This window comes from Pelophylax lessonae (genome assembly GCF_965119305.1).
Source record: "Pelophylax lessonae genome assembly, chromosome: 3".
NCBI lineage: Eukaryota > Metazoa > Chordata > Amphibia > Anura > Ranidae > Pelophylax > Pelophylax lessonae.
In genome coordinates this window covers 685,243,597-685,266,449 of record NC_138770.1, presented here as the reverse complement: position 1 = coordinate 685,266,449, position 22,853 = coordinate 685,243,597, and the positions used below count along the sequence as shown (strand labels likewise).

The 22,853-nt window shown below is 46.6% G+C and overlaps 1 protein-coding gene across 1 annotated transcript in view; it reads right to left on the bottom strand.

Annotated features, from left to right (window-relative positions):
* Positions 1 to 22,853, bottom strand: part of BABAM2 (BRISC and BRCA1 A complex member 2) — a 322,305-nt gene that overhangs the window by 24,029 nt on the left and 275,423 nt on the right. The window contains exon 7 of the mRNA XM_082249317.1: positions 9,660 to 9,813. Within this exon, the coding sequence (XP_082105443.1) occupies positions 9,660 to 9,813 (154 nt within the window). The remainder of the gene's footprint in view (positions 1 to 9,659; positions 9,814 to 22,853) is intronic.

Here is a 22,853-nt window from a genome sequence, read left to right as displayed (position 1 = left end):
TTGGAAGGGGATGTAATACGCTATTAAGACTCCAAAATAGAAATGTCAGAATACAATGTAATTACAGGGATTAGAGGAGGGGAGCGAGACACAACTTGTACAAAGTTTGAAGTTCTGCATCTGCTGAGAGCAGCCTGGAAATCTGCAGCCTGGGTCACCCCAGCGTGGCTGATATCATAGTGAGGACACCAGGAAGGCTGCAGCCTGGGTCACCCCAGCGTGGCTGATATCATAGTGAGGACACCAGGAATGCTGCAGCCTGGGTCACCCCAGAGTGGCTGATATCATAGTGAGGACACCAGGAAGGCTGCAGCCTGGGTCACCCCAGCGTGGCTGATATCATAGTGAGGTCACGAGGAAAGATGCAGCCTGGGTCACCCCAGCATGGCTGATATCATAGTGAGGACACCAGGAAAGCTGCAGCCAGGGTCACCCCAGAGTGGCTGATATCATAGTGAGGTCACGAGGAAAGATGCAGCCAGGGTCACCCAGCGTGGCTGATATCATAGTGAGGACACCAGGAAAGCTGCAGCCTGGGTCACCCCAGAGTGGCTGATATCATAGTGAGGACACCAGGAAAGATGCAGCCTGGGTCACCCCAGAGTGGCTGATATCATAGTGAGGACACCAGGAAAGCTGCAGCCAGGGTCACCCCAGAGTGGCTGATATCATAGTGAGGACACCAGGAAAGATGCAGCCTGGGTCACCCCAGAGTGGCTGATATCATAGTGAGGACACCAGGAAAGCTGCAGCCAGGGTCACCCCAGAGTGGCTGATATCATAGTGAGGACACCAGGAAAGCTGCAGCCTGGGTCACCCCAGCGTGGCTGATATCATAGTGAGGACACGAGGAAAGATGCAGCCTGGGTCACCCCAGCATGGCTGATATCATAGTGAGGTCACGAGGAAAGATGCAGCCAGGGTCACCCAGCGTGGCTGATATCATAGTGAGGACACCAGGAAAGCTGCAGCCAGGGTCACCCAGAGTGGCTGATATCATAGTGAGGACACCAGGAAAGCTGCAGCCAGGGTCACCCAGAGTGGCTGATATCATAGTGAGGACACCAGGAAAGCTGCAGCCAGGGTCACCCAGAGTGGCTGATATCATAGTGAGGTCACGAGGAAAGATGCAGCCTGGGTCACCCCAGAGTGGCTGATATCATAGTGAGGTCACGAGGAAAGATGCAGCCAGGGTCACCCAGCGTGGCTGATATCATAGTGAGGACACCAGGAAAGCTGCAGCCAGGGTCACCCAGCGTGGCTGATATCATAGTGAGGACACCAGGAAAGCTGCAGCCAGGGTCACCCCAGCATGGCTGATATCATAGTGAGGACACCAGGAAAGCTGCAGCCTAGGTCACCCCAGAATTATGACTCTCTGTTGATGTCAGTGGCGGTCATAGTGCCCCAAGGGCCAGATAAAGGCCACCAAAGGACTACATCTGGCCCCCAGATTGCAGCTTGGAGACTACTCTAGACAATAAGGTGCAGACATTATTTATTACAGGTACTTATACAGCGCTTCATATATATATTGTACACTCACATTAGTTATCTGGAAAGCCTGAAACTTGAATCTGATGACCCATGAAGGGTATAACCTTCGCTGTACACCAAGCCAGGGAAATGGGAAACGTGTTGATTGGCCGTCTTTAATCATGAAGTGCAGCACGTGTTGTGCTCAGTATACAGAATTACCCTCCAAAATGTTCAGGAACCCTTCCCATCAGAGTGCAGAATGACCCTCCACAATGTTCAGGAACCCTTCCCATCCGAGAGCAGAATGACCCTCCACAATGTTCAGGAACCCTTCCCATCTGAGAGCAGAATGACCCTCAACAATGATCAGAAACCCTTCCCATCCGAGAGCAGAATGACCCCCCACAGCGTTCAGGAACCCTTCCCATCCGAGAGCAGAACAACCCTCCCCAAAGTTCAGGAACCCTTCCCATCCGAGAGCAGAATGACCCTCCATAGTGTATAGGAACCCTTCCCATCTGAGAGCAGAATGACCCCCCACAATGTTCAGGAACCCTTCCCATCAGAGTGCACAATGACCCTCCACAGTGTTCATAAACCCTCCCTTTAGAGAGCAGAATGACCCTCCACAATGTTCAGGAACCCTTCCCATCAGAGCGCAGATTGACCCTCCACAGCGTTCAGGAACCCTTCCCATCTGAGAGCAGAATGACCCTCCCCAAAGTTCAGGAACCCTTCCCATCTGAGAGCAGAACGACCCTCCACAATGTTCAGGAACCCTTCCCATCAGAGAACAGAACGACCCCCCACAATGTTCAGGAACCCTTCCCATCTGAGAGCAGAACGACCCTCCACAATGTTCAGGAACCCTTCCCATCTGAGAGCAGAATGACCCCCCACAATGTTCAGGAACCCTTCCCATCTGAGAACAGAACGACCCCCCACAATGTTCAGGAACCCTTCCCATCCGAGTGCAGCATGACCCTCCACAATGTGCATAAACCAGGAATCCTTCGCATCATTTTAAGGTAGAACTTATGAAGGCCTAAAAACCAAGGGACTTTTCCAAAAAGAAAAGAACATTCTTCCTCAGAAGAAGAGAGACAGTTTATGTCTAGATGGTAAAGCTTTGGTCTTTCCATATACTGATGGTAATGAAGTGGGAAAATGCATGCATAACCTTTTCAGAAACAATATACAATTTCTCTTTAATAGGTAGAGAAGTATGTTACGTTTGTTGTGTATTCCCAGTACATATATCACTATATATTCTGTATTCCCAGTACATATATCACTATATATTCTGTATTCCCAGTACATATATCACTATATATTCTGTATTCCCAGTACATATATCACTATATATTCTGTATTCCCAGTACATATATCACTATATATTCTGTATTCCCAGTACATATATCACTATATATTCTGTATTCCCAGTACATATATCACTATATACCTTACAGCCACAATCATAAATCGCACCGCAGATCTTTCATCTCTCAGGAAATGTAGACTGAGGCATCAGAGCTGTCACTGGTAATATATAATATACATAAGAGGAGTACAATCTCCGCAGGCTGCTCCTTGCCCATCACCGGCTCATCCCCTCCCCTCCCTCCGACTTCCAGAAATCTTTTATAAATCCAATCAGCTGAACCACTATCTAATTAAATACCCCTTCAATATTTTCCCCAAAAAAATGGTGAGCTGTGCATTACCACCATACCCAATCCTAATCAGTGAGGACCACCAGTGCTATGTCCTCAGCCTCTGTAATCCTTGTGATAGACACCGCCTTTGGAAAGTCAAAACCATGATGAAAATCTGCTATGGAATATTCATTTATTGCTACCAAAGCCTAAAATCCAGCCAATGGAAAAACTAACGCGTTTCAGTCACTTAGGCCTAGGAGGCAATGACTAAGGCCTACATGTGTAAGCTTCTCAGTTGATAGTTAACCACTTCTGGACCGGAAGATTTTCCCCCTTAATGACCAGGCCATAATTTGCGATTCGGCACTGCGTGATTTTAACGGACAATTACGCGGTCGTGCAACGCTGTGCCCAAATAAAATTGACGTACTTTTTTTCCCACAAATAGAACTTTCTTTTGGTGGTATTTGATCACCTGTGTGATTTTTATTTTTTCCGTTATAAACAAAAAAAATAGCGACAATTCTCAAAAAAACACAATATTTTTCCACATTCTGCTCTATAACATTCCCAAAAAAAAAATTTTAAAATCAAATTTTTTTTTACATTTTAGGCCAATTTGTTTTCTACTACATATTTTTGGTAAAAAAAAAATCACAATAAGCGTATTTTGATTGGTTTGGGCAAAAGTTATCACGTCTACTAACTACGGGAAAGATTTATGTCATTTTTATTTATTTTTTTTTTTTTACTAGTAATGGCGGCGATCTGCGATTATTAGTGGATCTGCGACATTGCGGTGGACAGATCGGTCCCCTAACTGACATTTTTGACACTTTTGGGGGGACCAGTGACATTACTACAGTAATCAGTGCTAAAAATATGCACTGTCACTGTACTAATGACACTGGCAGGGAAAGGGTTAACAGTGTGGGTGATCAAGGGGTTAAATGTGTACCTAGGGGGCGTGTTTCTAACTGTGGGGTGGGGTGGCTTGTGAAATGATCATAGAGACCTGTGATCCTATATAGAAGGATCACAGGAGCTCTGTGATCATTCCAGGGAGAAGAACAATCAGATGTGTTTACAACAGCCGACCGTTCTTCTCTCTCAGCGGGGAACGATCACAGGTGTCAGGTGGCAATCTGAGCCGTCTGACCGGTGCATCGGCCTTCCCGCTGACGAGCGGGTGCGCGACTGACGTAGCCCTACGTTGGTTTGCCTGGGAGAGCCACACTGCTGCAGTAAATACACGGCGTGTGGTCGGCAACCGGTTAAGGAACACAGCCACCTGTCCAGTGCTGCCCATTGGCCCCTTATCAGCCTGAAGAAGGAGCGCATGCTCCGAGAACGCGTCGCCGGCGCCCTGACGTCATCACACTACCGGAAGTGATGACGGTGTGGCTTCTTTGTGTCCCCGGAACCAGGAAGAGCGACTAGCTACCGCTCACAGCTTGGCAATCGTCACCGCTGGAGCCATCCTGATCCGACCGGAATGATTATCGTGAGCCCTTTATTTTATCCATATTGTGAGTACCCTTTGTTCCATTGATTTTAGCAAATAAACCTCAAGTTACTGCACTCAGAGTGGCGCTTGTGTTTCTTACCCGGGTTGAAACCTCAACCTATTTTAGGTCTATGGTTATTGGGGGTGAATGACATACACCGGCTATCTGGCTGAATTCCTTACATTGCTGAATGACTTATGAGCTTAGGCTCCAACATTCCAGTTATCCCTTTGGTTTTGTTTTTAATCATATTTTGAGTATGGTTTGTCCTTTGCTGTTTTCTGGAAGGTGTAAGATTTTTTAATGGAATGTTTTCCAGTTCACTTTATGAATTTCAATAAATAATTTTTTGCACGTAAAGCTGCATGGTCCATTTCAGGCCTACTTTATACAGTCTGTTCTTCACAGCTGTAAGCCCTTATTTTTTGTAAGCTTCTCAGTTGGCTGGATTTTAGCCCTTTGTATCAATAAATGGATATTAAATAGCAGATTTTTCTATTTCTGTTTAGACCCCTGATATCTCACCAAAGCTCCTAATAAAATGTAAAAAAGAAAAAAAAAGAAAATTGTAAAAAAAAATAAAATAAAATAACATTAAATGGTAAAAAATAAACTACTGACACCAGTGGCGGAACTACCAGGGTCCCAAAGAACGAACGTGCAAACGGGCCCTGGTGTTCCGCCACTATTGGCGCTTTTCCACTGCATGGAACCGTACCGGTTCGGCGCGCTTTCGTGCTTTTCCACTGCTGGTACCGCATGGTATAGGGTTGGAACGGTTCGGTACGGTACGGTATAGGTTTGCTTTTCCACTGCATGGAACCGAACGGTACGGTACGGTACGGCTCTGAAAAAACAGTACCTACTCGATTGTGGTTCCAACAGGTACCAAACTGGTACCATATCCCACAATCCTTTGCATGCAGTCACTACTAGCCACTGATTGGTCAGAGAATCCCACCCGCCCCGTTGTTATCCCACCCACTTAACTTTAGTACTACTTTAGTGGAAAAGCAAACCTATACCGTACCGTACCGAACTGTTCCGACACTATACCATGCGGTACCAGCAGTGGAAAACCAAACCGGACCAAGCAGGGCCGAGTAGAGCCGAGCCGGTACGAGCCAGTACTTGCAGTGGAAAAGTGCCATATGTGGGGCGCAAAATATGGGAAATGGTCCTGCTGCGGAAGTAAAAGGCCCCAGGTTTAGTGAGCCCTAAACAAGGGGCCCTGGTCGAGGGGCCCTTCATGGTTTCTTGCACTGGGCCCTGAAGGTTCTAGTTATGCCTCTGATACCTAACTGTTTGCTCTGTTGCCACTGGCACAGGAAGTAGGGAAATCTTCCTAATGGGGGAGAAGACAGAAATAAAAAGTTGACTGAAGTTCTGACTGCTCCTCACTATATTGAAACAAAAAAAAAAAACTTTTAGCTGGATTTAGGTTTTGGATGATCTGACTATCAGAGTATTTGTATTCAGTATTTCTGTTTTTGTAGACTCTGGTATCCTGTGCATGGACTGACCAAATCTGGTAACATGAAGTAAAATGGGCAAAACATGACCAGCGTGTGAACTTCTCCACACCACCTCTGAATGTCCTCTGACCTCCGGGTCAGCCTCAGGGCCTGCTGGCTCTCATAGGAATCCTCAATAAGGAATGTGTTAAGCAATTAACCCCACAATTCCCTGATCGGTAACAAGAGAATCTTCAACATGGAACTCTGGAGTAACACAGAAACACATGACTGCCTATTTTGTGCCCCATGGTAAGAGGAGGCAGATACATAGATGGCATTCTTTTTTATTGTGGCGAGAAGAGCGCTATATCAAAGGTTTTAGAGTCCAGAAGTTTGTATTTCATTAAATCCAGAAGAAGGAAGCCAATGCATGTCAGAGATTTGTAAATAACCCTTCTGATAATGGCTTGAGAAGCTGTTTAGGATGAAATATCAGCAGACTTGAGGGGTTTTGGAGTGTTGAAGTGAAGGGATGGCTCCTTCTGAATCAGACTATATCAGTTGGTCGTGGAGCTGGTAACCAGCTGGTGAAGCCAACTTCAGAAGAAGGAACAATCTCTACACCTTAAACCTCCAAAGTCCTCCAAGCCTGCCCATCTTTAATCCCAGACAGAATTTCAGACCCTGATGAAGGACTTTACAAACCCCAGTAACACGTTGGGCTTCTTATCTTGGATTTTATAAAAATAAATAGTTCTGGACCCTAAAATCTTTGGCATGGCACTCTTGTCTCATCTAAACTCCTTGATCTCACTCAAAGTTTTCTGAAGGCCCTTTGGTATCTAAGCTGCCTTAAGAGAGCTACTGTTCTCTATAACACTGATTTCCATCCCGCTTTGTGAAGCGTTGAGAAAAGTGGAAAGATAGCGCTGGACCCGTAGGGTTATCTTACTGGTATTGTTATCTTAAGGTATTGATGTTGGTGTAAATCAAGGGTCTTCAAACTTTATAAACCAAGGGCCAGTTTACTGTCCTTCACACTTAAGGGGGGGGGCAAACTGTGGCCATTGGGAGTAGAAAAGGTCCCAGAAACAGTGGGAATAAACAATGCCCCATCCTTGGTGTTAGTAGGAGAAATTGTGCCCCATTCTTGGTATCAATGGGAGGAATAGTGCCCCATCATTGGTGTCACTGTGTCCCATCATTGGTGTCATTGGGAGGAATTGTGTCCCATCATTGGTGTCATTGGGAGAAATTGTGCCCCATCACTGGTGTCAGTGGGAGGAATTGTGTCCCATCATTGGTGTCTTGGGAGGAATTGTGCCCCTTTATTGGTGTCAGTGGGGGGAATTATGCCCCATCCTTGGTATCATTGGGAGGAATTGTGCCCCATTATTGGTGTCATTGTGTCCCATCATTGGTGATATTGGGAGGAATTGTGCCCCTTCATTGGTGTCAGTGGGGGGAATTATGCCCCATCCTTGGTATTATTGGGAGGTATTGTGCCCCATCATTGGTGTCATTGGGAGAAATTGTGTCCCATCATTGGGAGGAATTGTGACCCATCTCTGGTGTCATTGGGAGGAATTGTGCCCCTTCATTGGTGTCAGTTGGGGGAATTATGCCCCATCCTTGGTATCATTGGGAGGAATTTTGCCCCATCATTGGTGTCATTGTGTCCCATCATTGATGTCATTGGGAGAAATTGTGTCCCATCATTGGTATCATTGGGAGGAATTGTGCCCCATCTCCGGTATCATTGGGAGGAATTGTGCCCCATCTCTGGTATCATTGGGAGAAATTGTGCCCCATCATTGGTGTCAGTGAGGGAATTATGCCCCATTGTTGGTATCAGTGGATGAAAATAGTGCCCCAAGGGCCAGGTCAAAGCCAGCAAAGGGCCGCAGTTTGGAGACTACTGGTGTAAATGATCTGGTTCCTGGGCAGGCAGCTTCTACGCCCCAGAGGATCTCCACAGTCTCCTTGGCTTGTAGTGTAATGTAACGAGAATTGAAACTGAAGCTCCAAACCACTGCAAAGAGGTCCAGGTACAATTTTATTCCAATAAAGTCAGGGGTACAATCCAAAAAGTATCCAACACATTTTAGGGGTCGAAGCAGTGGCGGCCCATCCATGCGTCCGGTTCCCTAATCTACATGCAGGGCGCCGGATGCATGGATTCCAATGGGGTTTTTTTTTTTTTAATCACGTGATTACAACCAGAGGCTCTAATAGGCTTCAAAAAAGGGTGGGCTCGGGGCGCAGAGCACTGCGCCCCGAGCCCACCCAATTGTGTGACAATAGCAAATGAATTTTCGCTATTATCACACGGATTCTCCTCCTGGCCAATCAGGAAGCGGGTCCAGAGACCCGTTTCCCGAATGGCTGAAAGGAGAAGCCATGCAATTGGCCAAGGAAGAGGAGGAGGGAGGAGACGCAGGAGACTGAGGGGGAAGCCGCCGCCGCTGCCTGCCCACATGTCCAGGGTGAGTGACCCGGTGTGCAGACTGGTGTGGTCCAGGGGGGGGGGGGGAGGGGGGTGTATGGTGTCCGGTGTCCGGGCTGGTGTGGTCGGGGGGGGGGGGTATGGTGTGGTCTGTCTGCCACCCCCCCCCCCCGGCCCATGGAGCCCCAGCCACCACTGGGTCCATGTGACCCCTTCATCAGGGATAAAGATAGAAAGGACATAAGAACATTTACATATCAATCTGATATCAATACAATATCCCTTCCATGGGGTCATAATTAAAACCAAGTAATCATTTATGATGTGGTATACATTCTGAGTTGCATTGTTTGGATGGCTCTGACTATTGTCTCCGCCATGTCTGTCTACAAAATCTGTTTAAATAAAGAATAAAAATAAATAAATAAAAAGGGAGTGCCAAAATTTATTATAAATGTATTATATTTATTATTATATTTCTTTTTTTTTTGTAACAGCACTCATGTTCTCATTCTTGTATAAAAGATTTTGACACTCCCTTTTTATTTATTTGTTGTTTTTTGTTTTTAATTCTTTATTTAACCACTTACCTACCGGGCACTTTTAGTCCCCGTTCACACTAAGGCGACCTGTGAGGTGACCTGGTCGCCTCACAGGTCGCTTTCCATAGGGAAGCTGCGGACCCGTTCTAATAGCGACACAAGTCGCTCCGACTTAGAAAAAGGGTCCAGAGCTTCTTTGGGGCGACCCGGAGGCGACCGCCATAGACTTCAATGTTATGAAGTCCTTGGCGGCCGCTCCGAGGTTGCGGCGCGCTGCTCGCACCGCGACCTCGGAGGTCGCCCCTCTAAGTCGGATCGCCCCTATGTGAACGGGGCCTTACCCTCCTTCCTGTTCCGGTCAATTTTCAGCTTTCAGCGTTGTCGCGCTTTAAATGAAAATTATACGGTCATGCAACGCTGTATTATTATTATAAAGGATTTATATAGCGGCAACAGTTTCCGCAGCAGCGCTTTAACACTGTACCTAGATTACATTTTTTATCATTTTGTTCACACAAGAGACAATAACCTGACCAATATGGAGGAGACAGGGGCGGAGTCAGACTTACTTGGCTCTCTTGGCCATCTCATTCCCGTCCCAGCGGGGGCTGTAGGGGTAGTTCTTCTGGGCCTGGGAGTAGAGTTGCCCACTGTTGGTGAAGTGATAGACAGACTGGAAGGTCAGGGTGGGCTGATCCCGCGGGAAATACAAAGGAAGGTCAACTGCAAAGACAAAGAGAGACATTTATAGGACACATTATTACCAGCCAAGAGACAAAAAAACATTGTATAAAATCCACTGGACCGGGTGCTGCAATTTTTTATGTCACACGGTATTTCTGAAGCAATTTTTCAAACACAATGTTTTTGGGGAACAAATAAACTTTTTTACATTTTATTGCACAAAAACACAATATAATGCACAGCAGAGGCCCCTAGAGAATAAAATGGTGTGTCCTGCAATGTTTTATGTCACGCAGTATTTGCACAGCGGCTTTTCAAACGCAATTTTTCGGTAAAAAAAAAATAAGCTTTTTTGAATTTTAACCACTTCAGCTTCGGAATGACCAGTCCATTTTTTGCCATTCGACACTGCGCTACTTTAATGGAAAATTGCGCGGTCGTGCGACGCTGTATTGAAATACAATGGATGTCCTTTTTTTCCCCACAAATAGAGATTTATTTTGGTGGTATTTGATCACCTCTGCGGTTTTTAGTTTTTGCGCTATAAACAAAAAAACGAGCGTCAATTTTGAAAAAAAACGCCATCATTTTTACTTTCTGCTATAAAACATTCCCAATAAAAAAATGTAAAAAATCTATTTTTTTTTTTATCAGTTTGTATTCTGCTACATATTCTTGGTAAAAAAAATCCCAAAAAGCGTATTTTAATTGGTTTGCGCTAAAGTTATCGTGTTTCCAAACTAGGATATAGATTTCTGGACTTTTTATTTATTTATTTTTTGTTTTTATTAGGCTGCATTCACATGTCAGCGTATTGATCGCGGACAGAATCGCCGCGATTCCACCCGCGATCCGGAAATCATTGCAAATCGTGGGACGCCTGTGCGTTGCCCGTGATTTGCAATAGCACCCCAAACGCTGTGCGATGTTACCGCGATTTCCGCCTGCCCAATCGCGGTAACATCGCGCAAAAAAATTGCGGGACGCATTATGCTCCAAAGAAGCTCTTGTACTTTTTTGGGCGTAATGCGTCCCGCGATTTATTTTTGCGCGATGTTACCGTGATTGGGCAGGCGGAAATCGCGGTAACATCGCACAGCGTTTGGGGTGCTATTGCAAATCACGGGCAACGCACAGGCGTCCCACGATTTGCAATGATTTCCGGATCGCGGGCGGAATCGCGGCGATTCTGCCCACGATCAAACCGCTGACATGTGAAAGCAGCCTTAGTGATGGCGGTGATCAGCGATTTTTAGCGGGACTGCGACATTGCGGTGGACAGATCAGACCCCTAACTGACATTTTTTGGGGACCAGTGACATTACTACAGTAATCAGTGCTAAATAATATGCACTGTCACTGTACTAATGACACTGGCAGGGAAGGGGTTAATACTGGGGGTGATCAAGGGGTTAAATGTATGCCTAAATGTGCTTTCTAACTGTGGGGGGGCTCTGTGACAGGCACACAGAGATCAGTGATTCAGCTTAGCTAGGACACACAATCTCACTGTGCCTGTCTGACAGGAGAGCCGCCTGCTTTGTTTACATAGGCAGGCGGCTCTCCTGTCGGTTTCTCAGAAGATCGCTGCAGTAGGCCGGAGGCGATCCAACCCGTTCCTAAGCACAGCGGGAGCGCAGCTCTGGTGGCGTGCACATCTTCACGTAGAGCTACGTGATTATTCGCAGCCAAGGCATCATGCCACAGTAAATCTGCGTGGGACGGTCGGCAAGTGGTTAATGCACAAAAACACAATATAATGCCAAACTGTTTGGTAAAATATAAAAGATGAGGTTATGCCGAGTAAATAGATACCAAATATATCACGCTTTAAAATTGCGCACACCTGTGCAACAGCGACAAATGATGTACATTTTACAAACCATAGGCGATCCTTTAAAAGCCTTTCCAGGTCACCCCTTTAGATGTACAGAGGAGGTTCGGTGCTGGGATTACTGCCCATGGTCTGAGGTTCGCGGTGATACCTCACATGTGCGGGACGATCGCTGTTTGTGCACAGGCGGGACCAACGCATTCCTTTACAGGGGCACTTTCATTGTATTTAAAATTATTTTATTTTTTGCAATCAGCAAGGTTGGTGCTCCCTGCTGATTGGAGGGTTCTAGTTCTGATTCAGCAAGGGGTGTGCAGAGAGATCGCTGCTTCCACACAGAGAGCAGGAATCCATCTTTGCAGCATGCTGGCAGGGGACAGGCTTTTCTGCTCAAGCTGTGGCTGCTTTCTAAAGACAACAAATGGACCATGGCAGAGAGACCACTGCTTCCACACAGGACCTCCTTTGCAGCATGCTGGCAGAGGACAGGCTTTTCTACTCAAGCTGTGGCTGCTTTCTAAAGACAACAAATGGACCATGGCAGAGAGACCACTGCTTGCACACAGGACCTCCTTTGCAGCATGCTGGCAGAGGACAGGCTTTTCTACTCAAGCTGTGGCTGCTTTCTAAAGACAACAAATGGACCTTGGCAGAGAGACCGCTGCTTCCACACAGGACTCCTTAGCAGCATGCTAGCAGGGGACGGGCTTTTCTACTCAAGCTGTGGCTGCTTTCTAAAGACAACAAATGGACCATGGCAGAGAGACCACTGCTTCCACACAGGACTCCTTTGCAGCATGCTGGCAGGGGACGGGCTTTTCTACTCAAGCTGTGGCTTCTGTGGAAAGTGAAAAATATTGTTATTTTTTTCAGAATTGACACTTTTTTTGTTTATAGCGCAAAAAATAAAAATCGCACAGGTGATCAAATACCACCAAAAGAAAGCTCTGTTTGTGGGAAAAAAATGACATCCATTTTATTTGGGTACAGCTTCGCACGACCGCGCAGTTGTCAGTTAAAATAACGCAGTGCCGAATTGCCTGGTCCGTAAGGGGGGTAAAATCTTCTGGGGCTGAAGTGGTTAATGCGTACCGTTTTTCATCCATGAAAAATCTGAAAAGATCAGAAACAATAAACAGCAAAAATAAAAACCCTTTTTCGTACGAATTTTCGTTCATCGTTTCCGATTTGCTGTGAAAGAACGAGGAATATCGGACGATCGTTGGCCCGATTTTCTTACACCCCACTTCAGACGCTGGCTGTGGAGAATCGCTCGATGGCGAGGAAGAAAGCGATCAGCAGCCGTCACGCCTGGAATTCAGAGAGGCAGGAAGTCACCTGGAATCACCCAGCTCTGCGCAGCGCCTTCCATGCCATGCAGAACATTTTCTACCAAACTGTTTACAATACCAGCTGGAAGAACAGAGAAAGAAAACACTGCATTTCCATTGAGCAATGAGTGACGGGTGGGGGTGGGGGTGTTCCCAGGTCACGGCTGTGCGTTCTATGGCGGGTTATAGGAGGACAGAGAGGAAGAGACGCCGCGTTCTCTCTGCTGGATGAATCTGATTCATTTCACTCTTCTACTAATCAGCTCCAACAAGCAGGACACCAATCAAATCGCATCATTATTACTGCATGACACAACGCAGCTCGCTGCCAACCACCAGCTGTGCAGCCGCCGCCGCAATTCTGCGCTAAAGATCTTAGGAAACAAATAGGAATGGCGATCAGTCTCATACAATACATCCAGGTGAATGAATGTTGATCGGTCTCATACAATACATCCGGGCGAATGAATGGCGATTGGTCTCATACAATACATCCGGGTGAATGAATGGCGATTGGTTTCATACAATATATCTGGACGAATGAATGGCGATCGGTCTCATACAATACATCCGGGCAAATGAATGGCGATCGGTCTCATACAATACATCCGGATGAATGAATGGCGATCAGTCTCAAACAATATATCCGGGCGAATAAATGGCGATCGGTCTCATACAATACATCCGGGCGAATGAATGGCGATTGGTTTCATACAATACATCCGGACGAATGAATGGCGATTGGTTTCATACAATACATCCGGACGAATGAATGGCGATTGGTTTCATACAATACATCCGGACGAATGAATGGCGATCGGTCTCATACAATACATCTGGGCGAATGAATGGCGATCGGTCTCATACAATACATCCGGACGAATGAATGGCGATCGGTCTCATACAATACATCCGGACGAATGAATGGCGATCGGTCTCAAACAATATATCCGGACGAATGAATGGCGATCGGTCTCATACAATACATCTGGACGAATGAATGGCGATCGGTCTCATACAATACATCCGGGCGAATGAATGGCGATCGGTCTCATACAATACATCCGGACGAATGAATGGCGATCGGTCTCAAACAATATATCCGGGCGAATGAATGGCGATCGGTCTCATACAATATATCCGGACGAATGAATGGCGATCGGTCTCATACAATACATCCGGACGAATGAATGGCGATCGGTCTCATACAATATATCCGGACGAATGAATGGCGATCGGTCTCAAACAATATATCCGGGCGAATGAATGGCGATCGGTCTCATACAATATATCCGGACGAATGAATGGCGATCGGTCTCATATAATACATCCGGGCGAATAAATGGCGATCGGTCTCATACAATACATCCGGGCGAATGAATGGCGATCAGTCTCATACAATATATCCGGACGAATGAATGGCGATCGGTCTCATACAATACATCCGGACGAATGAATGGCGATCGGTCTCATACAATACATCCGGGCGAATAAATGGCGATCGGTCTCATACAATATATCCGGGCGAATGAATGGCGATCGGTCTCATACAATACATCCGGACGAATGAATGGCAATCGGTCTCATATAATACATCCGGGCGAATAAATGGCGATCGGTCTCATACAATACATCCGGACGAATGAATGGCGATCGGTCTCATACAATACATCCGGACGAATGAATGGCGATCGGTCTCATACAATACATCCGGGCGAATGAATGGCGATCAGTCTCATACAATATATCCGGACGAATGAATGGCGATCGGTCTCATATAATACATCCGGGCGAATAAATGGCGATCGGTCTCATACAATACATCCGGACAAATGAATGGCGATCGGTCTCATACAATACATCCGGACAAATGAATGGCGATCGGTCTCATACAATACATCCGGGCGAATAAATGGCGATCGGTCTCATACAATATATCCGGGCGAATGAATGGCGATCGGTCTCATACAATACATCCGGACGAATGAATGGCAATCGGTCTCATATAATACATCCGGGCGAATAAATGGCGATCGGTCTCATACAATACATCCGGACGAATGAATGGCGATCGGTCTCATACAATACATCCGGACGAATGAATGGCGATCGGTCTCATACAATACATCCGGACGAATGAATGGCAATCGGTCTCATATAATACATCCGGGCGAATGAATGGCGATCGGTCTCATACAATACATCCGGGCGAATAAATGGCGATCGGTCTCATACAATACATCCGGGCGAATGAATGGCGATCGGTCTCATACAATACATCCGGACGAATGAATGGCGATCGGTCTCATACAATATATCCGGGCGAATAGTCATTCATTCACCCGAATATATCACAGAGCGCACCCCTACGAGAGCCGTGCATCCCCAGCACAGGCGCTGTGTGCGTCCCCGTTCAGGTCGCCCCATTTCTGTAAACTGGGATGCAGCCGCCGCTCCCGGTTGGACATCCGTGCGGGGGTCCGCCCCCCCCCCCAAACACCGGGGGACAATTACTAAAACGGGAGCACACAGAATCCGGTGCAGCTCTGCATAGTAACCAATCAGCTTCTAACTTCAGCTTGTTGAATTAACCACTTCAGCCCCGGAAGGTTTTACCCCCTTAACCGCTTCCCGACCAACCGCTGCCTATTTACTGCAGCAATGTGGCTCTCCTGTGCAAACTGACGTAGGGCTACGTCGGTTGTGAGTAGGGAGCTAGGGGGTAAGTGCGCTCCTGCCCCCATTCGGCAGCGGGGAAGCCGATGCACAGGGATGGCGGCTCTGAATGCCTCCTGACACCCGCGATCGCTCCCCGCTGAGAGAGAAGGACGGTCGGATGTTGTAAACACAGCTGACCGTTCTTCTCCCTGGAATGATCACAGAGCGCCTGTGATCCTTCTATATAGGAACACAGGTCTCTATTATCATTTAACAAGCCATGCCCCCCCCCACAGTTAGAAAACACCCCCTAGGCTTACATTTAACCCCTTGATCAGGCACAGTGTTAACCCCTTCCCTGTGTCATTAGTACAGTGACCTCTATATAGGATCACAGGTCTCTATGGTCATTTTCCAAGCCCTGCCCCCCACAGTTAGAATCCCTCCCCTAGGTTTACATTTAACCCCTTGATCACCCACAATGTTAACCCCTTCCCTGCCAGTGTCATTATTACAGTAACAGTGCATATTTTTAGCACTGATTACTGTAGTAATGTCACTGGTCCCCCCAAAAGTGTCAAAAATGTCAGTTAGGGGTCCGATCTGTCCGCCGCAATGTCGCAGTCCCGCTAAAAATCGCAGATCGCCGCCATTACTAATAAAAAAAAAAACAATAAAAATGACATAAATCTTTCCCCTAGTTTGTAGATGTGATAACTTTTGCGCAAACCAATCAAAATACACTTATTGCAATTTTTTTTTTTTTACCAAAAATATGTAGCAGAAAACAAATTGGCCTAAAATGATGAAAAAATTAGATTTCTACATTTTTTATTGGGAATGTTATATATCAGAATGTGAAAATTATTGTTTTTTTTTTTTAGAATTGTCGCTCTTTTTTTGTTTATAGCACAAAAAATAAAAATCGAACAGGGGATCAAAGGAAAGCTCTGTTTGTGGGGGAAAAAGGACATCAATTTTTTTTGGGTAAAGCGTTACACGACCGCGCAATAGTCAGTTAAAGTAACGCAGTGCAGAATGGCCTGGTCATGAAGGGGGGTAAATCTTCCAGTCCAGAAGTGGTTAAAGTAACACAGTGCCGTATTGCAAAAAATAGCTTGGTGATGAAGGGGGGGGGGGGGGTAAATCCTCTGGCGGTAGATGAGGAGATCCTTATCCTCTAAGGCACAGATGTCAAACACAAGGCCCGTGGGCCGAATTCCGGCCCCTCCAGGCCGTTTCATGTGGCCCTTGCACCTCTCAAGCAGCTGCTGCATCTCCCTCATCTCTGCTCCCACCTTGTCTCAGCAGACGACAGCAGAGAGGACAGAACTCCTCTGCCAGATCCTGTGCTTCCCCCTTGCAGCAGCAGAGAGGACAGAACTCCTCTGCCGGATCCTGCATCTCTCTGTGCAGCCACAGCACCCCCTCCTCTCCGCCTCCACTGGTCTCAGCATTTAGCAGACTCCAGCCCTCCTCCAGACCCTGCAGTTGCTACTTCCCACTCCCAGCTCTGTCTCCAGCTTCTTCCCAGCAGCAGCACATGGTAAAGGGGATGCACTGTGATGTAACAGAGGGTGGGGGCTCTTGACTTCTGATAGTGGTGGGCTACAGATAGAACCGGCCCTCTGAGGGCAACCATAATGGTGCTGCGGCCTGCGCTGAAATTTAGTTTGACACCCCTGTTTTAAGGAGATAAGAAAGGGGGAGGAGTTCCGTAGTCTAGCAGAGGACAACACTGCATGAGATTTCAGAGTAGCAGAGGACAACACTGCATGGGATTTCAGCACAGCAGAGGACAACACTGCATGAGATTTCAGCACAGCAGAGGACAACACTGCATGAGATTTCAGCACAGCAGAGGACAACACTGCATGAGATTTCAGCACAGCAGAGGACAACACTGCATGAGATTTCAGCACAGCAGAGGACAACACTGCATGAGATTTCAGTGCAGCAGAGGACAACACTGCATGAGATTTCAGAGTAGCAGAGGACAACACTGCATGAGATTTCAGAGTAGCAGAGGACAACACTGCATGAGATTTCAGAGTAGCAGAGGACAACACTGCATGAGATTTCAGTGCAGCAGAGGACAACACTGCATGAGATTTCAGTGCAGCAGAGGACAACACTGCATGAGATTTCAGCACAGCAGAGGACAACACTGCATGAGATTTCAGCACAGCAGAGGACAACACTGCATGAGATTTCAGCACAGCAGAGGCAGCATTGTCAGGACACTACAGGAAGCTCCCTGGATTTCTGGCAGATCTCAGGGATTTTTACGCACTCGCAGTATTTATAAAGAGACAAATCATGAGATGTGCAATCATTGCAGAGATGTACTGAGTACACTTTAAAGAGAATCGATCACCAGATCATCAATTTCAATAAAAATTATCCCAGAGGATTACATGTGCATTCACCATATTTTATTCCTGTTATTAACCAATCCCCCCCCTATAGATATCCCAAAGCCCTGAGACTAGCGCTGGCCGCCATCTTGGATGTGATGTCAGCAGCACCAGGAAACTCCCAGCTGTCACTCAAACATCACTCTATATCAGGGATCCTCAAACTTCGGCCCTGCAGCTGTTGCAGAACTACACTTCCCATGAGGCATTGTAATACTCTGACATTCACAGACCTGACTAGGCATGATGGGAATTGTAGTTCCTGAACAAATGGAGGGCCGTAGTTTGAAGACAAGGGTGGAGGAGCTGGGCCAGCATAGACAGTAATAGGACACTTTTGGTAGAGGAAGGAAAGAGAGAATAAGCAATGACAGGAAACTCCTTCCGGGGGGGGGGGGGGGGGTGGGTTGGGTTTTCAAGAGCTTCTTTGGAGCGTATTGCGTCCCGCGATTTTGTTTGCGCGATGTTGCCGCAATTCGGCAGGCGGAAATCGCGGCAACATCGCTCGGCGTTTGGGGGGCTATTGCATATCAACGGGCAACGCTAGGCGTCCCGCGATTTGCAATAATCTCCGGATCGCGGGCGGAACCGCGGCGGTTCTGCCCGCAATCCAAACGCTGACATGTGAATGCAGCCTTAGTGATTACCTTCATTTTATTTGTTTTCCTTCACATTGCTTCACTTTTTCCCCCACAAACAGAGCTTTCTTTTGGTGGTATTTGATCCCCTGTGGGATTTATATTTTTTGCGCTATAAACAAAAAAAAGAGCGACAATTCTGAAAAGAAAACAATATTTTTCACTTTCTGCTATTCCCATTCCCAATAAAAAAAATGTAAAAATCTAATTTTTTCATCATTTTAGCCCAATTTGTATTCTGCTACATATTTTTGGTAAAAAAAAAAAAATCCCAATAAGTATTTTGATTGGTTTGCGCAAAAGTTATTGCATCTACAACCAGGGGAAAGATTTATGTAATATTTATTTATTTTTACTAGTAATGGCGGCGATCTGCGACTTTTAGCGGGACTTCGACATTGCGGCGGACAGATCGGACCCCTAACTGACATTTTTGACACTTTTGGGGGGACCAGTGACATCACTACAGTAATTAATCAGTGCTAAAAATATGCACTGTTACTGTAATAATGACACTGGCAGGGAAGGGGTTAACACCAGGGGCGATCGCAGGGGTTAAGTGTGAGCCTAGGGTTTTTTTTCTAACTGTGAGGGGGATGGACTTGTGGAATCAGCACAGAAACCTGTGTTCCTAAATAGGAGGAACACAGGAGCTCTGTAATAGAGATCGACTGATTATCAGCAGGGCCGATATGCACTTTCCCTGATATATTGATATCGGCCCCGGAGGTTACTAATATTACTGTATGTAATATTAGTGTATGTAAAATCCTAGCATCCAATTTATTAGTGTTTTATATAATGTCCAGTGTGTGTTTTTGTAATCTAATAGTGTGAAATACTTTCATTACATCGCTGCTTGGCCCTTCCATAACCCCCAGCTGTCAGTGGGGGAGGACAGCAGAGTGGGAGATTAGAGAGGAGAGCCCGGAGCAGCGATGTAATGGAGGTATTTCCCACTATTCTAATCTAATACCCAGCGCTTCAGTGTACATTGCAGAGGGGAGGGGCTGAGATCCTCCTCTGACAGCTATGAGAGGAGAAAACAGCAGAGCGGGAGATTAGCTGAGCCCGGAGCAGCGATGTAATGAAGGTATTTCCCACTATTCTAATCTAATACCCAGCCCTTCAGTGTACATTGCAGAGGGGAGGGGCTGAGATCCTCCTCTGACAGCTATGAGAGGAGAAAACAGCAGAGCGGGAGATTAGCTGAGACCGGAGCAACGATGTAATGAAGGTATTTCCCACTATTCTATTACAAAAACACATACTAGACATTATATAAAACACTAATAAAGTGGATTCTAGAATTTTAATGACATTAAACTAGGTTCACACGGGATTCCTGGCAGGCAGGGAGGGAAGGTAAGACCGCACATTACAGGTAAAAGACCTTCCCCCACATGTTCAGTACCAGATTTGTGTCAAAATTTGTCTTTATTTTTCAAAAACTTGAAATGTACAAAATATCGGCCCATGTTGGCCAATACCAATATTACTGATCGACCGATATAGTTTTTCTTACCGCCGATGTTTTGGTCATCGGATATCGGTATCAGCTGATATTTTCGGACATTAAAAAATATATATATATATATTTTTTAAGGTCTACAGGTACTGTGGTAGAGGACTTTGGGGGTCTAAAAGACCCCAAACCACTCCTCTGCACTTAAAAGCCATTCAAAAAGCCAAGTTTGGCTGTTTTAAATGCTGTAAGTTTTTTTAATTCGGCGCCGCCAGTACCCGGAAGTCATGTCATGTCATGACATGACTTCCGGGTACTCCACGGCGCCGAATTCAAAGAAATGGAGTCCCGGTCAGACGGTGGCGGTGCAGATGGAGTCCCGGTCAGACGGTGGCGGTGCAGATGAAGACCCGGTCAGAGGGCGGCGGTGACGGTAGGATGCCCGGGTCTCCCGGTGGGACAGGAGACCCGGGCGAGCCGAGGAAGGCGGCGGGAGGGGAGGGGGGGACGTCCCCTCCCGCTCCTTGGAAGGACAGCCGAGCGGCTTCTCAGCCACATCGGTTGTCATTACAAGACAGCCGACCGTCGGCTATGGACGCCGGTACCGGGGTGATGCCTCTAGCTGCAGACATCACTCTGGTACAGCACTTTCCTGAAATATCGCCAATATCGGTAAATCAAAAGGCCGATTCCGATATATCGGGCAAAGTGCATATCGGCCCTCGATATATCGGCTTTACCAATAATCGGTCGATCACTAACCGATATGCAATGGCCAAAATATCGGTATCGGCAAAAAAAAAACAATATCGGTCGATCCTTACTCTATTGATTACTGAGAGAAGAATGTTCTGCTGTGTTTATAACGGCAAACCGCCATTCTCTCTCCACGGGGAGCGATCACGGGTGACCGGCAGCATTCGCAGCCGCCGGCCCCATGAATCAGCTTCCCCGCTGGCTAATAGGGGCATGAGCGCGCCCCCAGGAGCGCTCCCGCTGTACAGGTACGGCGGTTCGTGCAGCCGAGCCAGCCTGCTGCAGTATATCTGCGGCTGGCGGTCGGCATGTGGTTCAGTGTGGGTCAAGGAGTTTTTTTACACATTAAGTTTACATGTATATTATTGCATGTTTTTGTTTATATTCAGTTGCTCCCATCTACATCTGTCACAGGTATTACATTTCATATATTTTGGATGTCACGGACAGCGCAGCACAATTTTTTACTTAATTTTGATTAGTTTGTGGCCACGGATGAGCTGACCGGTGCATGCGGCAGTCATTTTAGCTGATCATTCCATTAGTGATAGCGGGGGGGGTGGGGGGGGGCTTGAACTGTTATTTATTTTACATTTCCTTTCTTGCCATTATCATTATTTCTTTATCACTGAAGATAATGTTGTACAGAGCAGTCCATCACATTCTTTATTCTTCTATTATATCTTCAGCTTACTATTCCCGCTGTACATAGAATAATTATTAGCAGAGGTTCTCTGGAAGGTATTTCAGGGGTTCCTCCGTGGTAAGAAGGTTGGGAAAGGCTGAGCTGAGCGCAGAGACGGGACGGCGATCTGCAGATCTGCGGCCAATTCCTCAGGCTAACTATGTACTGTATGCAGACTGCTGCCTGCATAGCAATGACTGTACATTCTATAATACAGAGCGACAGGAGACTGCTGAGGAGCCTCAGCAATACCACTGTTCTATACAATAATTCCCTGCAGCTGCTACTTAACCTCTTGAAGACGCTGCATTTTCAGGCACTTTTTGTTTACATGTGAAAATCAACTTTTTTTTTTGCTAGAACATTACTTAGACCCCCCAGACATTATATATTTATTTTTTTTTAAAGCCGAGGCCCTGGAGAATAAATTGGTGGGTTTTGCAATTTATGTCACACTGTATTTGCACAGCGGTTTTTCAAATGCAATTTTTTGGGAAAAAATATACACTTTTTTAACCACTTGCCGACCAGCCGCACGGAGGTTTGCGGGATCGATCCTGCGGGCGCGCGCCCACACTCACTTGCCAGCGGGGAAGCTGAGTGTGAACACCCATATGACCAAAAAAAAAGGTCCTGCACGACTTTGGTCCACATGCGATGCAAAATCAGCCATACAATTTGTAAGACTGAATTTGCATCGCACAAACATCGCATGTGATTTGCACAGCAGTGCAGTGCGAATCACATGCAATGCCTGACATCTCTATAGTGTGAACCGGCACTAAAGGTTAGGTGTCCACATTATTTTACCTACTTGCCGACCACCCGCCACAGGTATACTGCGGCAGGGTGGCTTAGCTGCGTGCAAGCTGATCCACGGGGCCGGCGGCCGCGATCGCTCCCCGTGAAGAGAGAACAGCGGTCTGCTGTTATAAACACAGCAGACCGCTGTTCTCTCTGGTATCAACACAGAGCACCTCCTATTTAGGAACACAGGTCTGTGTTGATATTACAAACCCCCCCTAGGCTCACACTTAACCCTTTGATCACCTCTGGCGTTAACCCCTTCCCTGCCAGTGTCATTAGTATAGTAACAGTGCATATTTTTAGCACTGATTACTGTAGTAATGTCACTGGTCTCCCCCCAAAAGTGTCAAAAATGCCATTTAGGGATCCGATCTGTCCGCCGCAATGTCGCAGTCCTGCTAAAAATCAGAGATTGCCACCATTATTAGTAAAAAAATACATAAAAATGACATAAATCTTTCCCCTAGTTTGTAAACGCGAAAACTTTT